Here is a 24246-nt window from a genome sequence, read left to right on the forward strand (position 1 = left end):
CCCTTCCGAGATCTGTTTGCTGGGCTAGTGAGAGCATCCCTTGAAAATTCCATAGAACAGTTGCCTCAAGGCCATGGCCTATGGGGAGGTAAAACTTAATAGAGTAGTGACAGAGTCTGCATATCTGGCTCTGAGAGATTCAGCGGACGACTGCACAGTTTTCAGCACTGGCTGATGGTCAGAATGCCAGCTCTGTGCAAATGGAGTCATGGCCATGATTGTATCTGCTTTCACCACAGGCCCTTAGGTTGGTCTGTTCATTCCCTCCTCTCAGTCCTTGATGGAGTCCTGCAGCTGTCATCCCAAGACTACTTGGTATTTCCCTAGAAAGCAGGGGCCATGCCCTCCTACTAGTGAGAGTCAGCCATGTGATACCTCAGCGTTCAAGGATCTCAAATGCACATCTAATTCACATGTGATCCGTGTTTTCAGAGTTGTGGTGGCACTCCTTTGCTAATGCACAGTAAATCCCACTTTTTCCTTTAACATAAAAGCTGTCTGAAGCTTTTCATTACGTTCTACTCTACCAGCCATACTGTGGTCACGTTGTCTGGTCCCCTGGATATTGTCTTTCTCCTCTCTTGCATAAGTTCCCTGGGCATTTAGATGATAAATATTGCTGTGAACCCTGCATGGCCTGTACAGGGCTAGTCTGAGTGCTCAGGTCAGGCCTGATCCACTTTGAACTCTCTGCCCTATCTGCCACTGACCGCTATCAGTCCTCAGACTCTGCTTTCTTGCTTCTCCTGCTGACCGTTGTTTCCTTCTACACTTCTCCTTTTTCCATGAGTGTGGGTGTTCTCCAGGCTTCTGTCCTCAGTCTTCTGTGTCTACCATGTCAGCCACCGAATGCTATTTTAGCCATGAACTCTCTCCTGATTTCCAGAGGCAGACATAGCTTCTGTGCCTCTTTTTTGTCTCCTCTAGTTCCCTCACTTGGACTCTTTTCTCATTCTCACTCTTGAGAACTTTGTATTATTTCTGTAAGCAGGTAACAATTTGCTTTCTCTCTTCTGCTAGATAAGTTTTTGAGTTCATGATAAGTTCTCTCCTTGTCTCATTCATCTTTGGGTGTTCAAGAATTGTTGTAGTTAGAATTCCCATTTATACATGGTAAATAGTTGAGATTTGCAAAGTCCGTTGTAGACATCTCACCCTCACATCCCCGACTTAGAAACTGCTGTTATTGCCATTTTATAGATGATAAAACTGAGTCCCAGAGAGCTGCCTTGTATATAATGAATGCCTTACAAATATTTGTTTGTTCAATTAACTCTACATTGTAAACTTTCATTGGTTGAATTGGAAAAGAGGTTATAATGAAAGGATGAACAGATGGACTTGCTTTTAGTTTTACCCTAAGCACTAGTTCTTGGAGCTGGGAGTGGGGGGCTGATTCCTCATTGTGAATGCATCCCACTCTCACCTCATCAGGCACGCATCTAGGGACACTGGGGTACTTGGTAACTGCATCTTGCCTCTCCCTTCCTTCGGCTGCACTTAAAGGAGCTGGTGAGGATTATTCAAGTAACTTTGGGTAGAAGAGAAAGGAGATCTGGTGCATTATCGTTTGGCTGATTGTCCTAGCTCCTTGGCACACACACCGAAAATAAGCTTCTTCTGACAGGGAGCCGTCGAATGGTGGACGTCATGGATGTGAACACCCAGAAGGGCATTGAGATGACCATGGCTCAGTGGACACGCTATTATGAGACTCCTGAGGAAGAGCGTGAGAAACTCTATAACGTCATCAGCCTGGAATTCAGCCACACCAGACTGGAGAACATGGTGCAGAGGCCTACCACGGTAACTTTTTTAACCTAACTCTTTCCCTTCCAACAAGTGGTATTAGTAAGAAGGTGGTTTGTTTTTGCAAACTTCATAGCTTTCTCATGAATGTGCTGGGAAGGACAGAAAACTTTATCCTGGAACTGTTAATGCTTTAAGATTGAAGCTTTGGAAGCTGGCACCTCTGCTCAAGACAAGGGCACCCATCCACATTGAGGCTGCTGCAGCCTCAGAAATGAAAGAGTGTGCCCCTTGAGTTTGTGCCATAGTTGAGGAAGTTTTTTTTAAAAAAAAAAACTCCTTCCAAGATGTATTAGGAATGATAGAAGACGTCTTTAGCTCTAAGTTAAGACCAGTTGCTTAAAAAGAAAGTAGTGAAAAAAAAGGAAGGAAGGCTAGGCAGCAGATATTTGGTTTGACTTTGGCTGGCTCAGAGCTGGTGGCTGACAGCTCCCGGACAGATGGTGGGAAGAGCTGCCTCCTAGAGGAGGTTGGGTTGTGCTTATTAGCTTTAGGACACGGAATTCCCTTTTTTATTTTATAGACCTTGAACTAAAACTTAGTCAAGGCACACACTCCATCTTGGAGAGGTACAGTTTGGAGATAGTCACTTTTAAATCTTATTCCATGTCATATTTATTCTCTAATCTCCCTTCAAATTACTCACACCCTCTATTGTGTAAAATTGTTGTCCATCCAGTTATCAGTACGTTTAAGAAACCCGAACCTGTGTGTCCCAGCCCCATTGAGCTGCCATGTCTGCAGAGGGACCGGGGAGGCGGGTATCGTCTCCTCCCGCCTTTCCTTGGGACAGACAGAGATATCCAGGCACTTCGCGGACTTCTGCTGATGCTAGAGCAATATCCAGAGGGTGGCTTTTCAGTCCCAGATGGAACCTCGCTTAGTTTTTGTTTGTCTTTTTTAATGGAGTCATCTTGGATCCAGGAGAGAGGATGGGTAGGACTAAGAGCTGGTAGCAGAGAGCCTGGATGCCCCCTCTTTAAGAGATACATTACCCAGAAATCCAGGTTGTAGAACTGGACTCAAAGGTCCCAAGTCAGTCTGCTTTCCGTAGGCCTTTGGCTTTTCCCTTGCTGTGGGGGCCGGACAGGAACTGCGGGAGATATGGAAACATTCCCCCATTTGTAATGGAAGTCAGTGGGGAAATTATTCCCTTTATGGCTTAACACAGGCACCATTCAGTAGTTCCCAAGTTTCACGTTTTTTGTTTGTTTTGTTTTTGCTTTTTGGAGGGGGAAAGTAGGGCAGTTGGGGTTAAGTACTTGCCCATGGTCACACAGCTAGTATTTTTGTGTTAAGTGTCTGAGGCCGGATTTGAACTCAGGTCCTCTTGACTCCAGGGCCAGTGCTCTATTCACCGTGCCATCTAGCCGCCCCAAATTTCTCATTTTTCTAAGACAGTCATGAAAGCTCACGGGGTCTTAGAAGAGGGCTAGCGGTGCCACATGTTGAGTCTCCCAGGAAGAGAGCTGGAATTGTTCTTGGGTGGGCCGTGGGCCCCACGCGTTGTGTGATGGAGGTGTTCTCTTTCTCAGCACCTTTCAGGGCAGTAGTCTGGGTGTCTCCTGTACTTCTAGAAAGTAGCTGTGGAGTCCCTGAAGTGCACAGATTTTCAAGGTTGGAAGGAACTGCAGAGGCCATATGGGCCATCTCCAACCTAAGAAACGTGTTTCTAGACAATACCAAAGTTGTTCAGCCTTTGTTTGAAAAAACCCCAAAGTGTAGAGAAGCAAGGGGGGTCCTTGTTGTCCCCACGGTTGTGGGACAGAGTTCACTCTTTTTCTGACTCTTCCAGTTGGTGTGACTGAAATGACCCCAAAAAAAGAAAATTAAGTTGCATTAATGCAGAGAATTATAGTACAGCTTTCAAATTGTTAATGACTGGAAATTGCTACTAATTAAGCCACCTCCCCCAAAAGTCAGAGGTCCTGGATGAAAGAGGTTGTTTGCTGACCTGCCCATGTGATTCTCATACACCCCTTGTTACAAGGGGCCTGGTTTGGCCTCCATAAATAGTTCCTCCTAGTTATTTATTACAGGAAAAGGGCATAAACCTTTAGTGCCATGATAGGAAATGAAGGGTCCCAAGAAGGAAGGGACGTCACATTGCTATGGGGAGAAGTAACAGTGCTGTCCAGTCATTTCCTATCTCCCCTCCTCCAATTGCAGTTCAGCATCCGGGAAAATGTTCTAGGGTTTGAGCGTACAGCCCCTGATGCAAATGAGCAATTACTGAAGAAGAGAAACGGAGTTTGGAGGAAAAAGGAATTTGGGGGATAATCTGATACTTTACCCACAGTGGGTTCTCAATAAATGCCATTGTTGGCTACCTGAAACAGAAATTATTTTATCCATAACAATAAAATACAGAAGCACAGAATTTAAGAAATGCAAGCATCCATTCTAATATCCAGCCAGTGGTCATCCAACTTTTCCTCAGAACCCTTAAAAGATGGGGCTCACTGTCTCCTGAGCCCACCTGCTTTATTTTTTGCCCAGCTCCAACATTGTCTCAGTTAGCATCAGTGCTTCCGGATCTGCCATTTAGGACCAAGTAGAATGAAGGTCAGTACTACCTGTCCCAGGTCAGCTTTGCAGACACTTGAAGACATGAATCTTCTCTTTCTCAGGGTATAAGCATTCCTATTCCTTTCACTGATTTAGGTGGTAGAAACTCAAGACCCTTCCCAGTGGCAGTTGCCTCTGTGTTCTCCAGCTTATCAATGGCCTTCGTGAGCTGGGGCCCCCAGATGAGACCAACAGAGAGACAGGGACACTCCCCTTCTCCCATAAGCTTTGCCTTTCTTCACACAGCTTTCTTCTCTCACTTCCCATGGTTCACTCATTGACCTTGTAGTTCAGTCAGACACACACCACCCCTTCAGACAGTCTCTTGTCTTGTGAAGGTTGGGTTGTTTTTCTTTTTTCACACTTGAGTGTCAGACTTTCTTTTCATCCCTGTTGAACTTCAGTTGTGGATTCAGCCCAGTGTTCTAATCAGTCAGAACCTTCTTGTGTCCTGTCCTCCCTCTGCCATCCACAGTTAGCTGTCCCTCCCACATGGGTAGATCTGATAAACTTTTGTCCCCGAGTCACTGGCCAAAAAGCAACATTGCCCAGGGCCACATGAGTCACTGGAGACTTCCCGCCATGTTTCTACCAGACTCCTTGGATCTGGCCATTCCATCCAGTTGTACCATCATCGAGTCCACCTCTTTCTCACAAGATACTTTTTTTTTTTTTATAAGCAATCCGGGTTAAGTAACTTGCTCAAGGTTACACGGCCAGTGATTTCTGGGTGTGGTGCTGAGTGTCTGAGCCCGGGATTCGATCTCCAGGTCGTCCCAACACTGGAGCCGGTGCTCTTACTCGCTGAGCCACCTGGCCGCCCCTTCACAAGATACTTTTAAGCAAATCTGGGTAAACCATGTCTAGAGCATTCACTGATCTGTCACTTCTCTAATCCAGGTTTGGGAGGCCTGTCCTTGACAAGTCGTACTGACGCTGGGATTATTGCTGCCTTCTTTTCTGTGTGATCACTAACCAGCTCTTTCATGCTATGGGCCTAGAATTTTGCAGGAATTAAAGCCAGACTCATTGGCCTACAGTTTCTAGACAGAGGCCAGACACTTTGCTTTTTTCAAAGTGAGAACAGTGTTGCTTTCCTTCTCCATCCTGCAGCAATTGTGTTGTTCTTTGTGACCTTAAGAGTATCCTTGCCAGCGTCTTCTGTATGGGTGCTTTTGGTCTGTCTGCTTCTCTAGGGTCGGCCTATTGGGATATCCCCTTACAGTGCTGCACAGAGATGGTATCCAGCGGTGTAATGGGTCACACAGTCAGTACTGGCCATGCCATACTGTTTGTCTGTAACCCTACACAGTCAGATCTGGTGTTCTGTGCAGCACAAAGTTATGAGGCTGTTTAGTGCACTCCTGTCCATGCAGGTGTGTTACCAGAATCAGGCAAGTGATGGGTTGGATTGGTAGGCCTAATGGAAGGTTCAGCCTGCGCTGGCCCAGCCTAGCAACCTGACGCTGGCTACCAGGCAGAAATGTGCTGTTTAGGTAGGGCTACAGCAGAAATGTTATTGCATTTGACAACTTGGATATTTTCCAATCTTTTTCAGGATAAAAGTATATTCCTAATACAACAAATATCATCCTAAAGAAAATCTCTATATGTCAAAAAGGTTCCGAAAGCCCAGCAGCTAACAAGATAAAATAAATTGGCAGGGCCTGTGGACCTTGAGTAGTATTTGATCAATTATGTTGTTAACTTAATTATTTAATACTTTTATGTTTTTCATAACATTTTCACAATGATTATCTTGTTTGATATTGTCAGCATCCCTCTGGACCTCTCTGGGCCTGCATTCATGGGAGTAGGATTTTCCTAGAACAGATGTTTTCAAAAAACCAGTTCAGATCAAAAATGACTTGGCAGTTTCTAGTCCTAGAGAGTTGCCTGGCACCCTGATAGGTTTAGTGCCATGGTCGTGGCCCCGCAGTCAGTCATCATTCTATGTCATAGGCAGACCTTGGGCCCAGGGAGCTCTCTGCCTGACTCAGAGGATAGCTCACTCACTCTTATACCAAGCTCTTTTTGTTCCCATTTGTACAGATGAAGGCCTTCAAGCCCAGAGAAGTTTAGCCTGGGCCAGCTCAACACAGTTAATAGAATTGGCACCATTTTTTCTTACACTGAATTTGTACTCTGAAACTTCAGCTGTCTATTCTGTATTTTGAATTTTACCTTTGGGCTTGTCTGAACAGTTCTCAGTGACCTTGACCATTAGACTTTCCTGTGCTTTTTACCTCAGCCAAGACCTTGGCCCCCTCCACAACTGTGCTAAGCACACATAACTCCACAGAGCTGGTTTTTGTTTCCAAAGAAAAAAGGTATCAGATAATAGGAAAAAAGAGTGGCCTAAAAAGTTTTCACATGCCTTCATCGAAGGTTTTGTTTCAGTCCTTGGTGTTTGTGATCATGTTGATAGAAGGATTCATCTTTATTATTGTTTGATAGTTTGGTATTTGCTGATTGACCTCAAAACAAAGTACCATTTTACTTATTTGTGCCTACTGTGATGAATTTTGGGGTCAGGGGTATTATCAGTGGGTTAAGAAAGGCCATATTTCCTTTGGCCTTAATGCCTGGTCTGATATTTGCTAGCTTTGTGGCCATAGGCAAGCCACTTCGTCTCTAAGATACTGCCTCCATGCCAGCATTGTTGGGAGGAAAGAGTGTGAACATTAACCTAACTTTGCCTGCTTCTTCTAGGTGGACTTTATCGATTGGGTGGACAATATGTGGCCAAGGCACTTGAAGGAAAGCCAGACAGAGTCCACCAATGCCATCCTGGAGATGCAGTACCCCAAAGTGCAGAAGTAAGTGAAGGCAGCATCCCCCAGGCTACGTGTGCAGATGATTGGGGCACAGCAAGCTAAGCAAAGAAGAATTCCGTTATTTGGGGAAAGGAGGATTGCACGTTTCAAGGAAAATCTAATCTAAAATTTTGTAGATGAGAAAGATCTGTCTAGCAATTGTGTCACATACAGAGCCAGCCTTCTCCCCACTCAAAGTGAGAACATGGAGTGGTGAGGATGGTATGCCCATATGCTACAGGGACTCCTGTAGCAACTGTGATTGAGGACAGCAGAAGGAGGAGAGGCTAAACTGAGGAAAGGGAGTCAGTAATCAATAAGCATGTATTAGGCCTCTGCTCTATGCTGGCCTCTGGAAAGGCAGACAGAAAGGTCCCTGTCAGGAAGCTGGGAGGGAGAGGGAGAGGGAGAGAGAGAGAGAGAGAGAGAGAGAGAGAGAGAGAGAGAGAGAGAGAGAGAGAGAGAGAGAGAGAGAGAGAGTGTGTGTGTGTACAAAATAAATACAAGGTACTTGGGGGAGGGGAAGGGGAGCTCCCCCAGGAGCAGCTGCTCCTTATGTATGTAAAGGCTTTCTAATTCCCTCACAACAAAGCCCTTTTGGGAATGTTTCTGTTCTTGAGTCCTACAGGTATAATTTTTCTGCTAGAACTTTATCTGTAGGACAGTTGAAACTCTCCCAAGAAAGATCACAGGATTTCTTCAATATTTTCCAGGATCATTCCCTTTCATACATTGACCCGTGTCTGAGCTTAGTTCTTTTCCTGATGTTTGGGTTTTTCTTATCTGCTTTTTGAATTGAAAATTCAAACTTCTCTAGAAAATTAGATTTTAAGTGTATGTTCTTCATCCAGATGTAAACTAGAGCCTTCAACCTACATACTTTATAGAGGATGCCCTTGCATCCTTGCCCATGCAAAGTTTCATGACATATTGGCTTTATGAGCTGTTTGCATATTTCATTGTCCTGATGTGTCTCCTTCTTTGGGGCCAGGTACTGTCTCATGAGTGTCCGGGGCTGCTACACAGACTTTCATGTGGACTTCGGTGGTACCTCCGTGTGGTACCACATACACCAGGGAGGAAAGGTATGGTGCTATCTGTGGAGAGATCGAACTTTGTGTTGGGATTGAAGGTTAAGGATTGTGTCATTTAGTCTGAATGGGGGCACATTTGAGCCATTCTAGAAAATAAATGCCCAGTATAACTATTTTGGTAGAGAGAGTGCTTTCGTTGATCTTTGGCTAGAGTTTGGTTAGAAGTAGACTTCCATTAGGCAGCTGCACACACAGGGCCTACCCACCTTGGAAGGGTTCTTGAGTCCCAGCTTTGCTCGGGTGTTCTGCACCTTAAGCCCAGGAAGATGGAAGGCCAAAGACTGCGAATGAAAGAGAAGTTTTTCTTGTACAGTGAGATTCCTTAATAACATCTGCAAGGAAGTTTCCAAACCATTCTGGGTGGAGACATGATGGAATAGGAGAAGACACACAATTGTGTCTATTGCCATAATTCAGCAAACATTGAACACTTTGTGCAAGGTGAGAGTCCAGGTGGCAGAATGGGTAAGGGACCAGACTCACGTCAAGAAGGCCTGGATTCAGGTCCTGCCTCTGTACATTTAGAGCAAGTCCCTTAACCTCTTAGTGCCCCAGTGCTCACATGCTCTCTCACTCTTGCTCTCCCTCTCTTCTCTCTCTTTTTGAGGCAATCAGGGTTAAGTGACTTGCCTAGGGTCACACAGCTAGTAAGTGTCTGAGGCTGGATTTGAATTCGGGTCCTTCTGACTCCTAGACTGGTGCTCTGTTCACTGCACCACCTAGCTACCTCATGCCCCAACTCTCTTAAGACCACCGTAAGTTATTGAGAGAAAGAGTGTGTTAAGCATCAGGGGCAGAGAGATAAATGAGAATCCCTGCCCTGAAGGAAACTCTTTTACACTATGAGCTAAAAGTGATTGATAAATGCATAAATTTAGACGCGGATTCACCTCTGGACTATAGAAGCATCTGAGGTTTAACCCGATCGGCTGCTCTTCTGTCCGTTGTTTCAAAGATTGGCAGTCGCCCACAGTGATCCTAGGGCCTGTGTCTTCCTCTTGAAGACCAGCAATGGGGAGAGTCAGGGCCCTGAGTCCAGATCCCTTCTCTGGTGCCCCCTGGCCAAGTCATTTCACCTCCTGGCTCTCAGTTGGTCCGTCTGAAACGAGGGAGTTTGACTAAATAGCCTTGGAGGTCCCTTTGAGCTCCAGGGCTCAGATCCAATCATGTGACTAAAGGCGTGTGACCTCATTCTGTCCTCTGCTAGAAGTGACCCAGAGGGTGCCATTCATGGGTCTGGCAGAAAAGAGTAGTTGTGGCTTGAAAAGCTGCATGTTTTAAAATGAAGGGTCTTGAATCCAAATAACCATTTCCTTATATAGGGAGTTAGCTTCTCGAAGGTCCTATCAATGACTGTTCACATACTAAAGTTTTTCACTCCCAGGTCTTCTGGCTCATACCACCTACGGCCCAAAACCTGGAACTGTACGAGAATTGGCTGCTGTCGGGAAAACAGGGAGACATCTTTCTGGGTGACCGTGTGTCAGAATGCCAACGCATTGAGCTCAAGCAGGGATACACCTTTGTTATCCCCTCAGGTAAGCAGAGCGGGAAGAGCTGTCCCCACCTTCCCTTGAGCCCAAAGATATCAAACACATGGAGGGAGCAATGAGACATTACTGAGGCACCATTTACTGTGTGCAGGCAGCTGAAAGTGGAATGACTTCCACGGACACACTACATTCAACATGTTCCCATGACCTGTTATTTAGCTTTCATTAACCCTGTCCCCAAGCCTTCTTGCCCTTGTTTATGATGTGTACAAAATGAATTCTCTCTGCTGCTCTCTTTTAACTACGTGGCAGTAGTCAGTGTATCTAATGTTAATTTTATTCTGCATCCCTTCTCTTAAGTCTTCCCATATTTTAATTCTTCATATTCATTGTTTCCTAAGGCACAGTAATTATATTTCATTAGTATATCATAATTCATTTTTAAGTGGTTCTTAATTTTATTTTTTTAATCTTTAAAACTCCACCTTCTCTCCCTCTGTCCCTCTTTTCATTGAAAAAGGAAGGACAAGCAAAAAACACTCATAATAAATGTACATTGTCAAGCAAGACAAATTCCCTCAGTTGTGCCCCCAGAATAGGAGTCTGCGTCTGCATCCTGGGCCTAGCACCTCTCTGTCCGGAAGTGGGTCCAGGTGTCATCACGCATTCTCTGAAGTTGTGTCCATTGCAGTTCGGAAATCTCGCAAAGTTGCTTCTCTTTATGATGCTGTTGTTATTGTAGAAATTGTTCTGCTTGTACCATTTTACTCTACATCGGTTCATATGAGTCTTCCTAGGTTTCTCCAAAATCACACCTGTCATCATTTCTTAGAGGACGGTTATATTCTGTTAGATACATTTACTATTCCCCATTCTACGAGCATCCAATTTACTTCCAGTCTTTGTGTCGAGTATTTTTGCACAGCTGTGTCTCTTTCCTGCCAGTAATCTCTTTAGGGCAGAGTGCCAGTAATGAGCCCACTGGGCCAAAGGCTGTAGAAATGCTCATCATTTTGACTCTAGAATTCTAGAGAGCTGGAGTTTAAGGCCTTGGAGTCTGAACCATGTCATGAAGCACATAGAACACACTTCATAAATACTTTTCCATTCATTCACTCCCAATATGACTTGATAAATGCCTTGAAAAATCAGAAAACAAATTGCTACTTGACGTCTGAAGCAGGAACTTACTGCAAACCAGGGGAAGAAGACTTTCTAGGGGAGGCAGTCCTTTGGTTGGGCTTTAAAAGATGGGCTGAGGCAGTTCAGGGGAAGATGGGCTGGGGAAGGGCCTTCTAGTTGGCAGAAACTGCCTGAAGAAACTGTTCATCGAAGTGGAAGACCCTCATGTGGTCGTGGATGGAGGAGGCTTCGTTTTCCCATCTGTCTAGTTTGTGGATCATGTGAGGACAGGAGATGGGGCTCACGCTCCAGGCAGTGGAGTCTGAACTGGACTCATCAGAGGCCTTTGGGAGCCTGTGAAAACCTCTTGAGCAGAGGAGTAACTTGGCCGGGTCTTTTCAGACGGAACGATTCTTCGGGAAGCGTGGTTCTCTTTTCTGCCACCCCTCCTAGGAAGTGGCGAAAGTGGAGTAGGGCTCACCTAGGGGGAGGGATGGAGGCTTGCAGGGAAGAGGAGGAGGCCAGGATTGAGGGGAGAGCGTGTCACTTCTTTTCCAAGAGAATCCTTCTCTAACTCGAGACACTGTTGGTTCTCTTGCCTTTTTAGGCTGGATTCACGCAGTGTATACCCCCACAGACACATTAGTGTTCGGGGGCAACTTTTTGCACAGTTTTAACATCCCCATGCAGCTCAAAATCTACAACATTGAAGATCGGACACGGGTAAGTGGCAGTGACTAAAGCTCTCTGAACCTTTTACTCTCAGCACCCTGGAAAAAATGAGGAAGGTAAGTGCTTCACCCAGACCCACGTGTCCTGGGTTCTTATCCCTTAATAGCAGTGCATGGAGAGGAATCTTTTGGGCCACTTTTAGGCCATTTTCTTTGCCCATGTCATCATTATCCTCTGAATCTTTTATTTTTATATAAACTGCTAGTAAACAGTATTTGAATTTGTAAAAAGTTATCTTGGTTGTTGTAATTGTTTGAACTAGTAGGTCATTGTTTGACATTCTTGGATTTGTGTGCCTATTGTCTTCATCAGCCACTTCACGGGTTCTGTGCCCCTTAATCCAGTATCTCAGTTTGTATCATATTCACTGATGAATGTGTGCTGACACTAAGAGAGAATCCTAAAGAAACGGAATGCTAACACTGAATAGCCAGGCCTCAGATTCACCCTGAGCAAGGAAACTAAGTCGTTGTGTTACTGAAACACCAGTGTCGTTGAGGACTTCTTGTGCCTTGGAGGATTCAGACATAATAGCAATTGCTTTATTTGCAGAATTAAAGTCTCACATGTTCCTTAAATGAAGAAGTAGGAATCCAGTTAAATCATGATGAAAGAAATGACCAAAAATGAAAATAATGTGGAGGACAGTAGTTTGCAGAAGAAAATGTGTAGTTTATTTCATAGTAAAAACGAAGTTAGATCATAATTCTCTTTCATGCCCTGGGCCTCATTTTCCCCCTCTGTAAAATGAGGAGTTGAACTAGATGACCTGAGGTCCTTTCTAGCTCAAACGTGGACCTGTGATCCTTTAACCAAAGGCCCAAACTGTGATAGGTTTCTTCTCTGTGTTTCCTTTCTGTTGAGGCTCCAATAATTTGTAGCTTCTTGGATTGTTAATTGGCCAGCAGAGGAGTCACTTTTACATCTTTCTGTGGCATTGCAGGTAAGAGGAAAGGCGATTCTTCCATGCAGTACTTAAAGCCAGGATCTGCCTTTGAGCCTTGAAAGTTTTTTTTTTCCTTTTTTTTTTTAAGCAATTGAAGTTAACTAACTTGCTCAAGGTTACACAGCCAGTTATTTCTGGGTGTGGTGCTAGTATCTGAGCCTGGATTCGATCCCCAGGTCATCCCAATACTAGGGGCTGTGCTCTTACTCGCTGAGCCACCTGGCCGCCCCAAGCCTTGAAAGTTTTGAAGTATACTTTCTAATTGACTGGACAGATCCATGAGCATTGGTCCATTCCCAGAATCTGTAAACACAAATCCCTCCCCAACAGCCAGCCACATTATACATAGCCAGCCAACTCCTCCCTGCACCAGCGTGCAGAGGTCGTGCCAGACTGCCAGGCTAGAGGGCAGCCTAGGCAGCGAGTTCTAGGCTCCACATCATTTGTTGTGGGCCAGGAATGAGCAGAGTGCACTCATGTGCTCCTGAGCTCCCTACAGTCACTGGCAGCCCTGTGGGGACTCTGTCCATCTGGGCCTTGTCTTTTTGTGCCCGTGTTGAGCATCCTGCCTTATCCTCAGTAGGCACTTCATAATGGCTCGAATGGACGTGAATCTGCTTTGTGAAGCTTATGAGAAAACAGCTTACTCTGCATAAAAGTTCTTTGACAAGGACAAAGTACAATCGAAATGCAAGCTGTTCTTACCTACACTGTTGTAGCAGCAAGCACCCCAGCGTCCCCAGGGTGGCTGCCACCACAGGTTCTTAGATCTGCATTGTTAAAGGAAAGCAACTCAAAATGGGTTAACAAGCTTACTTTAATCAGTCAAATATGTATCGTTTACCTAGTTCAGGGGAAAAAAGTCAGCACCCCGAACTTCAGAATATACAGACAGAATTATCAAGACAGAGAACCAGATCAAGTAGACAGGTTTGGAAACCTGTCCAAACTGTCCAACCGTTACATCCATACCAAATCAACATCTGGGTTTTTCAAAGCCAGGGGGGCTCTCAACAACGGCTTCCCAGAGTTTCATCTGATCAAATCACAGAACACTTCTCAAAGTGAGCCCCAAAACAAAGCCTCACATCAGGGCTTATATAGCCTTCTCCTGGCTCAGAGAATGTAACAACCTTCTGGATTCACTGGCCAATCAAAAATTATCTACTGAAAAACAAGCCTCCCACCCCAGGCTCCAGGTGCACTTTAGCCTAGGGGCAGGGAAGATCTTAAAAATGTACATTCCCATTAAACTGTCCAGAAGCCAGCTGCCTGAGCAGCTCGGCCATTAGGGCTGTCTGAGGCACGACCTTTCCTCTCACTCCACTGAAGCTGAGGCTGTGATCCTTGGAAGTCCCTAATTGGAGAACAGGAGCTAGAGATTCTTCATGAATAGGTCACCAGTTTCCATACAGTTTTGTCAGGCAGTTTTTGTCACTGCTGTTCGGTCTGGCATTTGACAGTGTTGGTGAAACAGCATGATGGGGCAGGTCAATCCCAAATCATTCTTTTGAGCGCCAGGTTAAAAACTTGAATGTTGAATGCCCATATGCTATCATTTCTTCTTATATTGCCCACGTTTCTTAGACCCCTCAAACAAAGTCTAGGAATTAATGGATTTTGGAAACTCACTAACCAGTAGAGAAAGACAAACCTCCCTCCCTGATTCCGGTTCATTCTTGTCTTTTTTTTTTTTTTTTAACCAGAGCTAAAGATTTGTGATCTAAAAGGGCAGGGATAGGTTCTGGGAAGGCTCTTATGGGCTTTCTTAGCCTCAGAGCGGTAAAGCCAATAGTGCTTTAAAAGCGTTCTTTATAAGCCTTCTTCAGAGGCTGCACAGTCCTGGATTGATCCCCTTTCTGTCCAAGGGAATCGCCCTAATTTGCCTGGAAAAGGCCACCTGTCTTCTCGCTTTACCTGTGCTCACAGAGTTCTGTATTCAACCCAGGAGATTTGGAAATTCTTAGCGAGTCTAGATTCAAAGCAGCTTCTCAAGTATGTGGTTGAATTCTCTGTTGCACAGGACAGCAGGAAGCCGTCTCGGTGGGGTATAGGTCCTCCCGCAGCCAGTGGCTTCCCTTCACAGCATGGCATGCACTGTTCCTCATTTTGGGGACTTGTTGGGTTGTTTAGTTAGAGCGGAACAGCCTTGTTGGGGAGGCTGGGAAAAAGCCATGGCTGATTACAACCAGAGATTCTGGTCTTTGTGCACATACAGGCAGCTTGTGATGGGCAGAGATCCACATCTGACAGGACAAGTTGGCCCTGCTCTATTACTCCCTTCTGCTTCAGGGTTCGGTGCCATTCAACAGTTATTTATTAAGGCGTCTACTGTGTGCAGGGTACATGGGCCAGGCTCTGGACTTTCGTGTCATCGAGATAGATCCCTGCTCCCAAGAAGCTTACATGCCACTTCTCAAAGAACAGATCTTGCCCTGGGGGTTCTCTTCTGTTAAGGGATTGAGTCCCAGAGCAATTTTCTGGGTTGGATTTCAGATTTTGTCTAACAGATTTACCCTAAAATCCAAATCCAGAAAATTTTTCATACACACAGATTTCTTTTTTTAATTCTCCATTTGACCAAGTGAGGACTTAACAGCCTATTTCCCTTCCTAACTCTGAGTTGCCTTTCTGAGCACCAGGCTTCTGTGGTGATCGTTTTCTCAATAAGGCTGACTTCCTAGGAAGACCAAGCCATGGCTTCTGTGGGATCATAGAATTTTGCTGGAAGGTGGCTAGTCCCCCCAGTCCAAACCTCTCCTTTTTTTCAGGGGAAAACAGTGATGGAAGCTTGGCTCATTATATAACTCAGAATAATTGATTTCCTTGGAGTTGAAATATCAGTTTCTTGTCCTTATCGCCCTGTCCCCATCTAGGTCCCCAACAAGTTCCGTTACCCATTCTACTATGAGATGTGTTGGTATGTGTTAGAGCGCTATGTCTACTGCATCACCCACCGCTCCCACCTGACCAAGGATTTCCAGAAAGAATCCCTCAGCATGGGTGAGTACTTGACTTGACTCTCTCTCCTCCAGTCTTTGAAGCTAGATCATTTCCTCCCCTTGTCATAGTCTTTAGGAAGTGGGGGATTTCAGAAGACTGCTTCCTACAGGTTGAGCACCAGAATGTGGTCAGAAGGATGGCCCACCTCTGCTTCTCCCCAGTGTTGGCTGCCCAGAGCTAGCTGCACACACTTCCTTGTCCTGGCCCACAGTCCTGGAGGCTTCAGTGCTAAATCCAAGCCTTATTAGAAAGGTGCAGAGTAGGGCCTGTTTTGGTGCCTGTGGGTGTTTTTGTGGATGGAGGTTGAGTCTGGTGTATTCTGTTGCGATGCATTTGCTAGGCTCCTCAGTGTCTCGAAAGAGAAGCCAACACTATAATGTCCAAAAGACATATTTTTTCCTGTAGAATTTCCACCCTAGAGGCATGTTATCTCGGGATTTTCCTACATTTTGGGGAAACAGACTTATGGTTTCACTCCCTCTGCATGCAGGTGGCCAGCTGTTGTGCAGCCTGAGAACTTTTGAGGCTTGTCCAGGGTCCCAAGGCCCCACCCATGCCAGTGGCAGGACTTGCACTCATGTCTGCCACACTGTCTCTTGTAGTGTCTACACAATCCCTTACAAAACATCTCTCCCTTGTCAAAATTCTTCACTTCCTTCAGACTTCCCAGAGCTTCCCTGTCCTGTTACAGAATTCATAGACCAAGCCTGGGTTGCTTCTTGAAGTCTTTGGCTCATCCTTTTGTCTCAGATTTTACAACTGTGGCTCAAGTTATTTATTACCAAAAGAGCTTTCCACAGATTTTCCTGCCTCATGTTTCGGGGCAGGGACTAGTCCCGTTAATTATATCTGTACCCCAAACACCTGGTATACTTCCTGGTGCAAGGGAGGTGCTTGATAAATGCTTCTAGGCTTACAGGCAGCTTTGACAAGACTCAGTGGAGGTCATGGGTGGTACTGACGGCCTGAGTGGAAAGAGGGAAGCAAAAGGAAACATGGAGAATAGAAAAGCAGATCCAGGGCAGGGTGAGGGGGGTGTCTTCATTTCCTTGGGAACTTTTATTTCCTCAGTGTCCCAACTAGAAGTCAGTTTTCAGACTGGGAAAGGTAGATCCGAAATGACTGAGAGGGCCATGACAAGAGCCAGCAGCCTTTCAGGAGCTGTTTACTGGCGCCAGACAGAATGCATCCTAAGGGCTGCTGGGTAGCTTGGGCCACTGATGACAGCCTTGAAAAATGGGAGAAGTACCACAGGCCTGTGGGTCCACTGAGAATCTCAGTGTTTCAAATTGAAGAAGGTAAACTCTTCAGATTGTGGACCAGCGACCTTTACTTGGTGACAGAATCCTAGGATGTCAAATGGGCATTTTGGAAGAGAGCTGGTAATCATTAAGAGCCAGTGTGTGTCCATCAAGAAAAAGATTATTCCAGGTAATCTTTTCTGTTTTTGATCAGTTTTATAAAACCGGGAGATCCAGGCAATGGAATGTACATGGAAACACAGTGTTCCTGGGTTCTTCACAAGGCATTTAATCATGTTGTTTCATTGTAGTCCCTTGGACAGTGTAGATAGATACAGGCTGCCTGCCTGTGGTGTGGGCAGGGCCTTCAGGGCTGTTGGCTAATCCCAAAGGATACCCAGGCCTGGAAGCTTGTCTCTCCTGAAGGATCCAAGATGAAATTTAATGGTGATAAATGTAAAATCTGAATCTCAGGACGCTGATTTTCAAACTCAGGTGAAAGCTGGACAAGAGTAATAATAAAAACTTATTGCTAGCTCCCATTTCTAGAGCACTGTGTGCCAGCTCTTGTGCTTTACAGCTCTGATACAGTTTCTGATAACTTTACAGTTATGATTTCATTTGATCCTCACAGCAGTGCTGGGAGGGGGTGCTGTTATCCCCATTTTACAGTCAAGGAAACCAAGGCAAGCAAAGGATAAGTGACTTGCCCAGGGTCACTCAGCTAATAAGTGTCTGAGTCTGGATTTGCACTCAAGTCTTCCTGACTTCAGGCCTGGTGCTCTACCTACTGCACCACCTTTAGGCATCTAGCCCTCTTCCAGCAGTTTGCATGAAAAAGATATGGTGAGCTTGAGCAGAGTATAGTTCAGTGAAGCCAGCACAGCCTCAAGGTCTCCAGAGACTTCCTGATGCTCCTGCCTGCTGGGAGGCTGGGAGTCCATGGTGTTGAGTTCCAGCCTGGCCAGAATTGGTTGATGGACTTAGCAATTTCTGGCTTAAAGAGCTTGTAGGAGCATGGGGATTCTCTCCAAGTGCTGAGAGGGAGAGAGGCAGCGTGGGGAATTGGTTTGTTTGGCCCCAGAGGCAGAAGCAGGAGCCCCCAGTGGGAGTCCGAAGCATTTCCTGGGAGACAGAAGGGACCTAGGCTGCCACAGAGAGCAGTTTAGTGTTTCTCTTCCTGTTAGTAGAGGTCAGCCAGCCAGCAAGTCTTTAGTAAGCACCTGCTGTGTACAAGGCACTGGGGATCCAAGTACAAAGAAGGAAAAAATCCCTGCTCACAATAGACATTCCCTCATGCATGTAAACATATCTGTAGTATACAGTGAGGAAGTATGTGCCCATCACATATAACAAATGTCAGATTCTTACCCTTGGGGGAAAGGGGACATAGAGAATGTGGAACTCAGAATTCTAAAAAATGAATTTTTAAGTTTGTTTTTACATGTAATTGGGAAAAAATAAATTCTTTAGAAAATGTGTGCACGTATATATATAGTAAGACATGTATATATGTATCACGGTGCTGTATTTATACACGTTTTATTATTTATATGTACTACACATCCACATTAACCTTATAAGTTGATAAATATTGCTTCTCAATGATATTGCATTTTAATAAATATGATACATGTAATATATGTACCTCTTTCCTATTATACACATATATTTATGCATATGTACTGTGTGTGTGTGGTGTCCCAAAAGTCCTAGTGTAGTTTTAAGCCTTAATATTTTGAAATAACATTTGATGGTTCAGCTTTCTTCCCGAGATTTCAGCTGTTTTATGTCCTGTAGCCACATCAATTGGAGAATGGCCCTTATGCTTATAAATTTGAACCAGGTCCCTATATGTCTTAAAATTTAGACCTTTATCAGAGCTTTAATACCTTAAGAGTGCACTAAGGCTTTGGACTAAGACTTATATATATTTATTAACTTATAATAAAATGCACAAATATAAGTAAAACCCTGAGCTATTTTAATTCATTTTAATAAAGATATATATATTATATATAATAAATACAAGCTCATGTGGGAGGAAGGGCGGAGGGAGACACAAGCAGATGTAGGGCTCAGGAGCAGGAAAGGCTTCACAGTGCAAGTGGTGCCTGGGCTGTGTCCTAGAGGAAGAGAGGGACTCTCAGAGGTACAGGTGAGGAGGTACACTGCAGGCATGGGGGACACCAGCAAAAGACCCAGAGACAGAAGAGAGAAGGTGAAAGTCCAAGAGAAGGCCCGTTTGTCAGTGTTACAGAATACAGGAGACAGACAGGTTGGAGGCAAGCCACGAATGGGCTTTAAAAAATTAAACAGTTTGCACTTTGTTCTAGAGGCACTAGAAAGCACCAGAGTTGGTTGAATAGTAGAGTTCCATGGTCTGAGCTGAGCTGACTTTGGCCTCAGGGCAGGGGTCTGGTGGAAGAGGGAGAGCCTTGAGGCAGGAACACCAATGGGGAAGCTCTTGCCACAGTCTAAGGGAGAAATGATGAGATCTGGAATTAAGTTGTTAGCTGTGTGCATGGAGAGAAGGGAGTGGAGGCAGGAATTGAGAGGGTTGACATGGGGAGATTGGTCCACTGATTGGATACATGAGGTAGAGGGAAAGTCAAGGGTCCAGGGCAATGCTGGGATCACAGTGGAAGGGAGTCTGGTGCCATTAACAGAAGGAGGCGGGTTGGGAAGAGGATTTGGGTTTAGGGAGAAAGATAGCGAGTTGAGTTTTACATGGTCAAGACTAAGATCTCTCCTAGACATTGAGTTTGAAATGTCCAATAAATAGTTGGGGATGTGGGACTGAAGTTTGGTGGAGAGACTAGTTGGCTCTGCCAATCTGGGAGTCATCTTCACAGAGGTAGTGGTCCATTGTGATATCTTAATGATACCAAGAAAGAGATTAGAGCAAGGGAAGTAAAGAGGGCCCAGACAGAACTTTGGATGGAGCCCCACATTTAGGGGGCAGGCTGTGGATTACAAGCCTGGACAGGAGACTGAGAAGCAGCAGTCAGACAGGCTGAAGGCAGATCCATAGAGTCAGGTGTGTCCAGGAGGAAGGGCCACAGATGCACAGAGAGGCTGATAAGGAATAGATCACTAGAAGAGCTTGGGAAAGCTTCAGGGGATGGATTAGGAAAGAATACAATGATTAACTTGTCGCTGTGAGAGCTCAGTTGCAGTGGGCTAACATGAATTTATAATGTGAATGTCCAGCATGGTAAGACTTTTCATTCACTGGCTTGTCACGTACAGAAGGAAGCTGAAGTTTGGGCACAGAAGGGCAGCAACAGGACAGGGGACCAGGGGCTCAAAAGCTGAGGACAGTAGACACCTGGAATGACTATTAGGTTCAGTTTGGAGCGCGGGAAAGTGAAGCCAAAACAGAAGTAAGGGTTCTGAGAAAGTACTGGGGGTGCCGGGAATGGCCATCGGTTAGGAGGAGAAGGCCGGGAGTACCGGGGTCTTGTACAGACACGGTTGAGTTCCTCCTGAAGGCAGTGGAATTGTTATGGTGGCCTGATCCAGCGTGGGATCCTCCCTGGGTGTGGCTGAGTGGCATGAAGGAAGAGGCCATGGACCTGAGGAAATGGGGGAGCCCCTCCTCCAGAGGCCCAAGAAGTGCTTGGTCAGGAGAGGAGGCAGTACATTCCTGCTCAGCTCCAGGGTCTGTAGCAGACCTTGGCATCCCTTCCAACCCACACGCTGTGGAATTCTGAAAAGAGAGATTCAGCTTTAACATAGGCTGACCTGCCGAACTCACTTGTCACAAAATGTGAAACTTTTGAAAAAAAAAAAAACTTTTGTAACCTTAGTGCCTCTCCCATGTTAACTTCTACGTGGGAGAAGTCTTTTGTTCTTACTCTGTTTTCTTCTCTGCCTCTGCAGATTTGGAGTTGAACGGTCTGGAGTCTGGAAGCGTAGATGAGGAGGCTTCTGAGAAGGAGCCACGGCGCCTGAGCGGCCGGCGCTCCATCCTCACCAGCCCCATGGCCAATGGAGTCAACGTGGATTATGATGGGCTGGGCAAAACCTGCAGGAGCCTGCAAGGACTGAAGAGAACCTTGCCAGCAGACTCATCCTCAGAGTCTGGCCGGAGCTCCCACAACGGTCAAGTGTGGGATCCTCAGTGCAGCCCCTGCAAAGACAAGCAGATTCACCTCACCCATTTCGAGCTGGAAGGTCTCCGGTGCCTTGTGGATAAGCTAGAGTCACTGCCACTACACAAGAAATGTGTCCCAACGGGGATCGAGGACGAAGATGCTCTCATTGCTGATGTCAAGGTGAGGCCCCTCATCTGCTCAGGATGACAGGCCGAGGAGGCCAGTGGTGGTGCCCGGCTTCTGAGCCGGAGGAGAAAGGGAAGAGGGGGAGGAGGGGATGCATTGCACAGTCTTGAGAGTTCCAGGTTTTCTCTGATACTGTTCTACTCTTAGCATCTTCCTGTGGATTCCTGCCTCATGACAGCTCCTACAACTGCTTTTAGACTTTGTTGATGTGGTATCAAAGTACCCGGCAGACTTTGGTGAGACTTGGGCAAGGCTTAGTCTGTCTATCCGTGCCTCGTCTCCATTGTTCACCACAAAGATTGCATGCTTGGTAAAGGAAGTTTTTATTTGAAATATGTTAGGTAATATTTCATTTCAAAGAATCTATTTGTAAAACAGTAGCCGTTAAGAGAAATAGATTGGATTTCAGGTTAAAGTTTAAAAGTTACTCCTTTTCCTAGAAACTATGACAGGTTTATCACTGAAAAATGGACTTTCTTGGTATACAACTTAGCTGTTGAGAATTTTATTGGGAAATGAAGGCCTGTACAAGACCTAAGCCACAGGTGTGGCACCCATGACCACTGGGTGTGCACGTAGAGCAAATGGGGAAAGGTCATGGAAGTGCCCGGATTGTCACGTGGAGCTTTAGACGAGCCTAGCCCTAAGCCAGGGGACCTTGCCCTGCTGTGATATTGCTGGTTAGAGCAGTGTCTGTCTTGGGATCAGTCAGTGCTTATGTCTTGCTTGAAAACCAGAAAGATATAGCTTTCACTCTTCTTCATTAACCTTAGACTCTTTCTCACACCGATGAAAGGCCCTTTCTGGAGACTCAGATTTAAGCTGGTATTTCAAGCGACCCTAATAAAACAGGCCGTCATTCATCCTGAGAAACAGTCCTTTGTAGTGTCCTCCCTCTCTCCTGTGAGTCCTTTGGATTCTCTGGAGGACTCTTGACATCCTCTCCCTGCCTTTTGAAAGGGATTGTTCTACCTTTTCTTGGGTTGCCATTAAGAATAAATCTCATTTGATTACTTCTAACCTTACCTACTCATAAAACTTGAGTATTTGTTGGTATTTTCCAGCGGACAAGGTTATAGTAAATTATATCCCATCTTAATACATTATTAAGGTTCTTCACATGGTGTCTTCGGTATACTCTTCTCTATCGGGAATCCTTTGGCCTGTCTTACGTATCTTCATTTACATCCGTCTCCCCAAAAAAGGAAATTTTCCTAGGAATATATGAGTAATCTGAAATTTGGTCTTTTTAAAAAAATTTTTAGTAAAACTTTCATGATATAAACATCAAAGACTAAAAAAATCTTTAAGAGTTATCCCAGAAGAAAATATGAAGATAGGAATAACTGTATGAAAGAAGATAGATCCTGAGAAATTTCTTTCCAGTTTCTAGGAAATGGTAAATTTCTATCCTGTAGATCTTTTCAAGTATATAAGAATTTATTATAAAAAATAATTTTGCATTGAGCTGAAGTGAGGTGGATTAAATTTTCCTAATTAATACTTTTCCATCTCCGGTTTCGGATTCTGTTTTCTTTTGGCTGTCGTTGTACAACTAAGAGGCCTCCTTTCTTCGGCCAGCTGAGGGATGGCATCTGTGTCTCCCTCCATTGAAGAGTAGAATGTCATTTCACTTCATAACTGCTGGGTGAAATTGACATGTAGACAGGTTTGGGGACCAAAAAGGCCCCAAGGTCTGTGATGCTGGTGGACACCTTCCTCACGTCACCTGCGTAAGCTGGGTTAGCTTGGCATCAGGGCTTGGTAGACACACAAAATCTCATAGATGTGAGGAATACAGAATGCCATCCTGACACTGGTAAAATCCCACACAGCTTGAGGTATGGATAAGAAGGACTTGGGAGGATTCATTTGAGGTCAGTTCCTAGTTTCATTACTTTAAACAACTTAACCATGTTTTACCAAGCTAATAAGATTCTGACCCTGCTTACTGCTGTTTGGGGTCATTGCTCCTTGGGGCGGTCAAAAAGTCAGCCAGCACTTCCTGAGACTTACTGTGTGCCAGGCACCACTAAGTCCGAGGGCTCCTCAGAAAGGCAGAAGCAGCCCAGGCCCTCCCAGAGCTGCTTGTCCTAGTGCGTGAATACTGAAGATTGAGGCCTTCTTAGAGGAAAGGCCCTGGCGTTGAAAGGGACCAGGAAAGACTTTTTGCAGAAAAGGGGATTGGAATTAAGACTGGCAGGAATCCAGGCAGTGGAGATGAGGAAGAAGAACGTTCCAGGCAAAAGGGCACAGTCAGAAGACGGGGTGTCTTGTTGGAGGCCAGAGTCACTGGGAAGTAAGAAGGAAGAAGCCTGGTGCAGTGGGAGCAGCCCAGCTGGTGAAGAACTCTCAGAGCCAAACATAGCACTTTGTGTTTGATGCCGGCCATAAGAGGGAGCCACTAAGAATGACTTATGGTGGGTCATCTGTAGAATTGGAAGGTATTTGATCCATGCAGGAATCATATCATAGGACTGGGAGGGAGGAGGGTTCCTGAGGCTCTCTTAGGCCCAGAGAGGAGCATTCACTTGCCCTAGGCCTCACAGCTAGCTAGTCCCTCACAGGTGGTCTCTTGTCCTGTGTCTCAGCATGGCTGCAAAGCCATCAGTGTGTGCTGTGAGGCTGCTTTCCCACCGTGCTCTCTAGGACATGACCACATTGACTTCTGCTGGCTGTGTGGACATTGTGTGTGTCCAGGTAACCTTCAGAGAGTATTCTTCTAACTTCTTTGTAAAATTTCTCCATTCCTGTCTCACAAGCCCTTTGGACCTGGCCACCATTAGGTTTTTTAACTCTTAGATTCTGTGAATTCAAATAGTTTCCTTGTACAGTCACTGCCCTCCCTTAGAATGTTAAAGGGATCTCCTATAAGAAGAGAATGGTTCGTGACATGTTTTATTGGGTTTCGTTTTACGTTTTAGTGTCAGTGAAATCCCCCAAGTGGGTCAGCAATGTGGTTATGTGCCATCATTGTTAGTCCCTGAAAAGCTAGTACTGAGGCCTCTCATAAAATCTCTCTGGAGCTCAGTTTTCTCATCTGTAAAGTAAGGAGGGGGACCACTTGATTTCAAAGCCCCCTTTCCAGTTCTAAATCATGAATATGTGTTCCTTTACCTAATATGTCCAAAGGGGT

At 45.3% G+C, this 24246-nt stretch overlaps 1 protein-coding gene across 7 annotated transcripts in view; it reads left to right on the top strand.

The window, feature by feature from the left end:
* The window catches only part of KDM2A (lysine demethylase 2A), a 98102-nt gene that overhangs the window by 56493 nt on the left and 17363 nt on the right, over positions 1-24246 (top strand). For all 7 annotated transcript variants that reach the window (XM_069066467.1, XM_069066465.1, XM_069066468.1 and 4 more), the window contains 7 exons: positions 1628-1806; positions 7090-7196; positions 8185-8278; positions 9672-9825; positions 11510-11625; positions 15457-15583; positions 20710-21104. In XM_069066467.1, coding sequence (XP_068922568.1) covers positions 1628-1806; positions 7090-7196; positions 8185-8278; positions 9672-9825; positions 11510-11625; positions 15457-15583; positions 20710-21104 — 1172 coding nt within the window. The remainder of the gene's footprint in view (positions 1-1627; positions 1807-7089; positions 7197-8184; positions 8279-9671; positions 9826-11509; positions 11626-15456; positions 15584-20709; positions 21105-24246) is intronic.

This window comes from Petaurus breviceps, unplaced genomic scaffold, assembly GCF_028583685.1.
Source record: "Petaurus breviceps papuanus isolate PSGF00001 unplaced genomic scaffold, PetGlider_PUasm1.0 90721, whole genome shotgun sequence".
Classification (NCBI taxonomy): domain Eukaryota; kingdom Metazoa; phylum Chordata; class Mammalia; order Diprotodontia; family Petauridae; genus Petaurus; species Petaurus breviceps.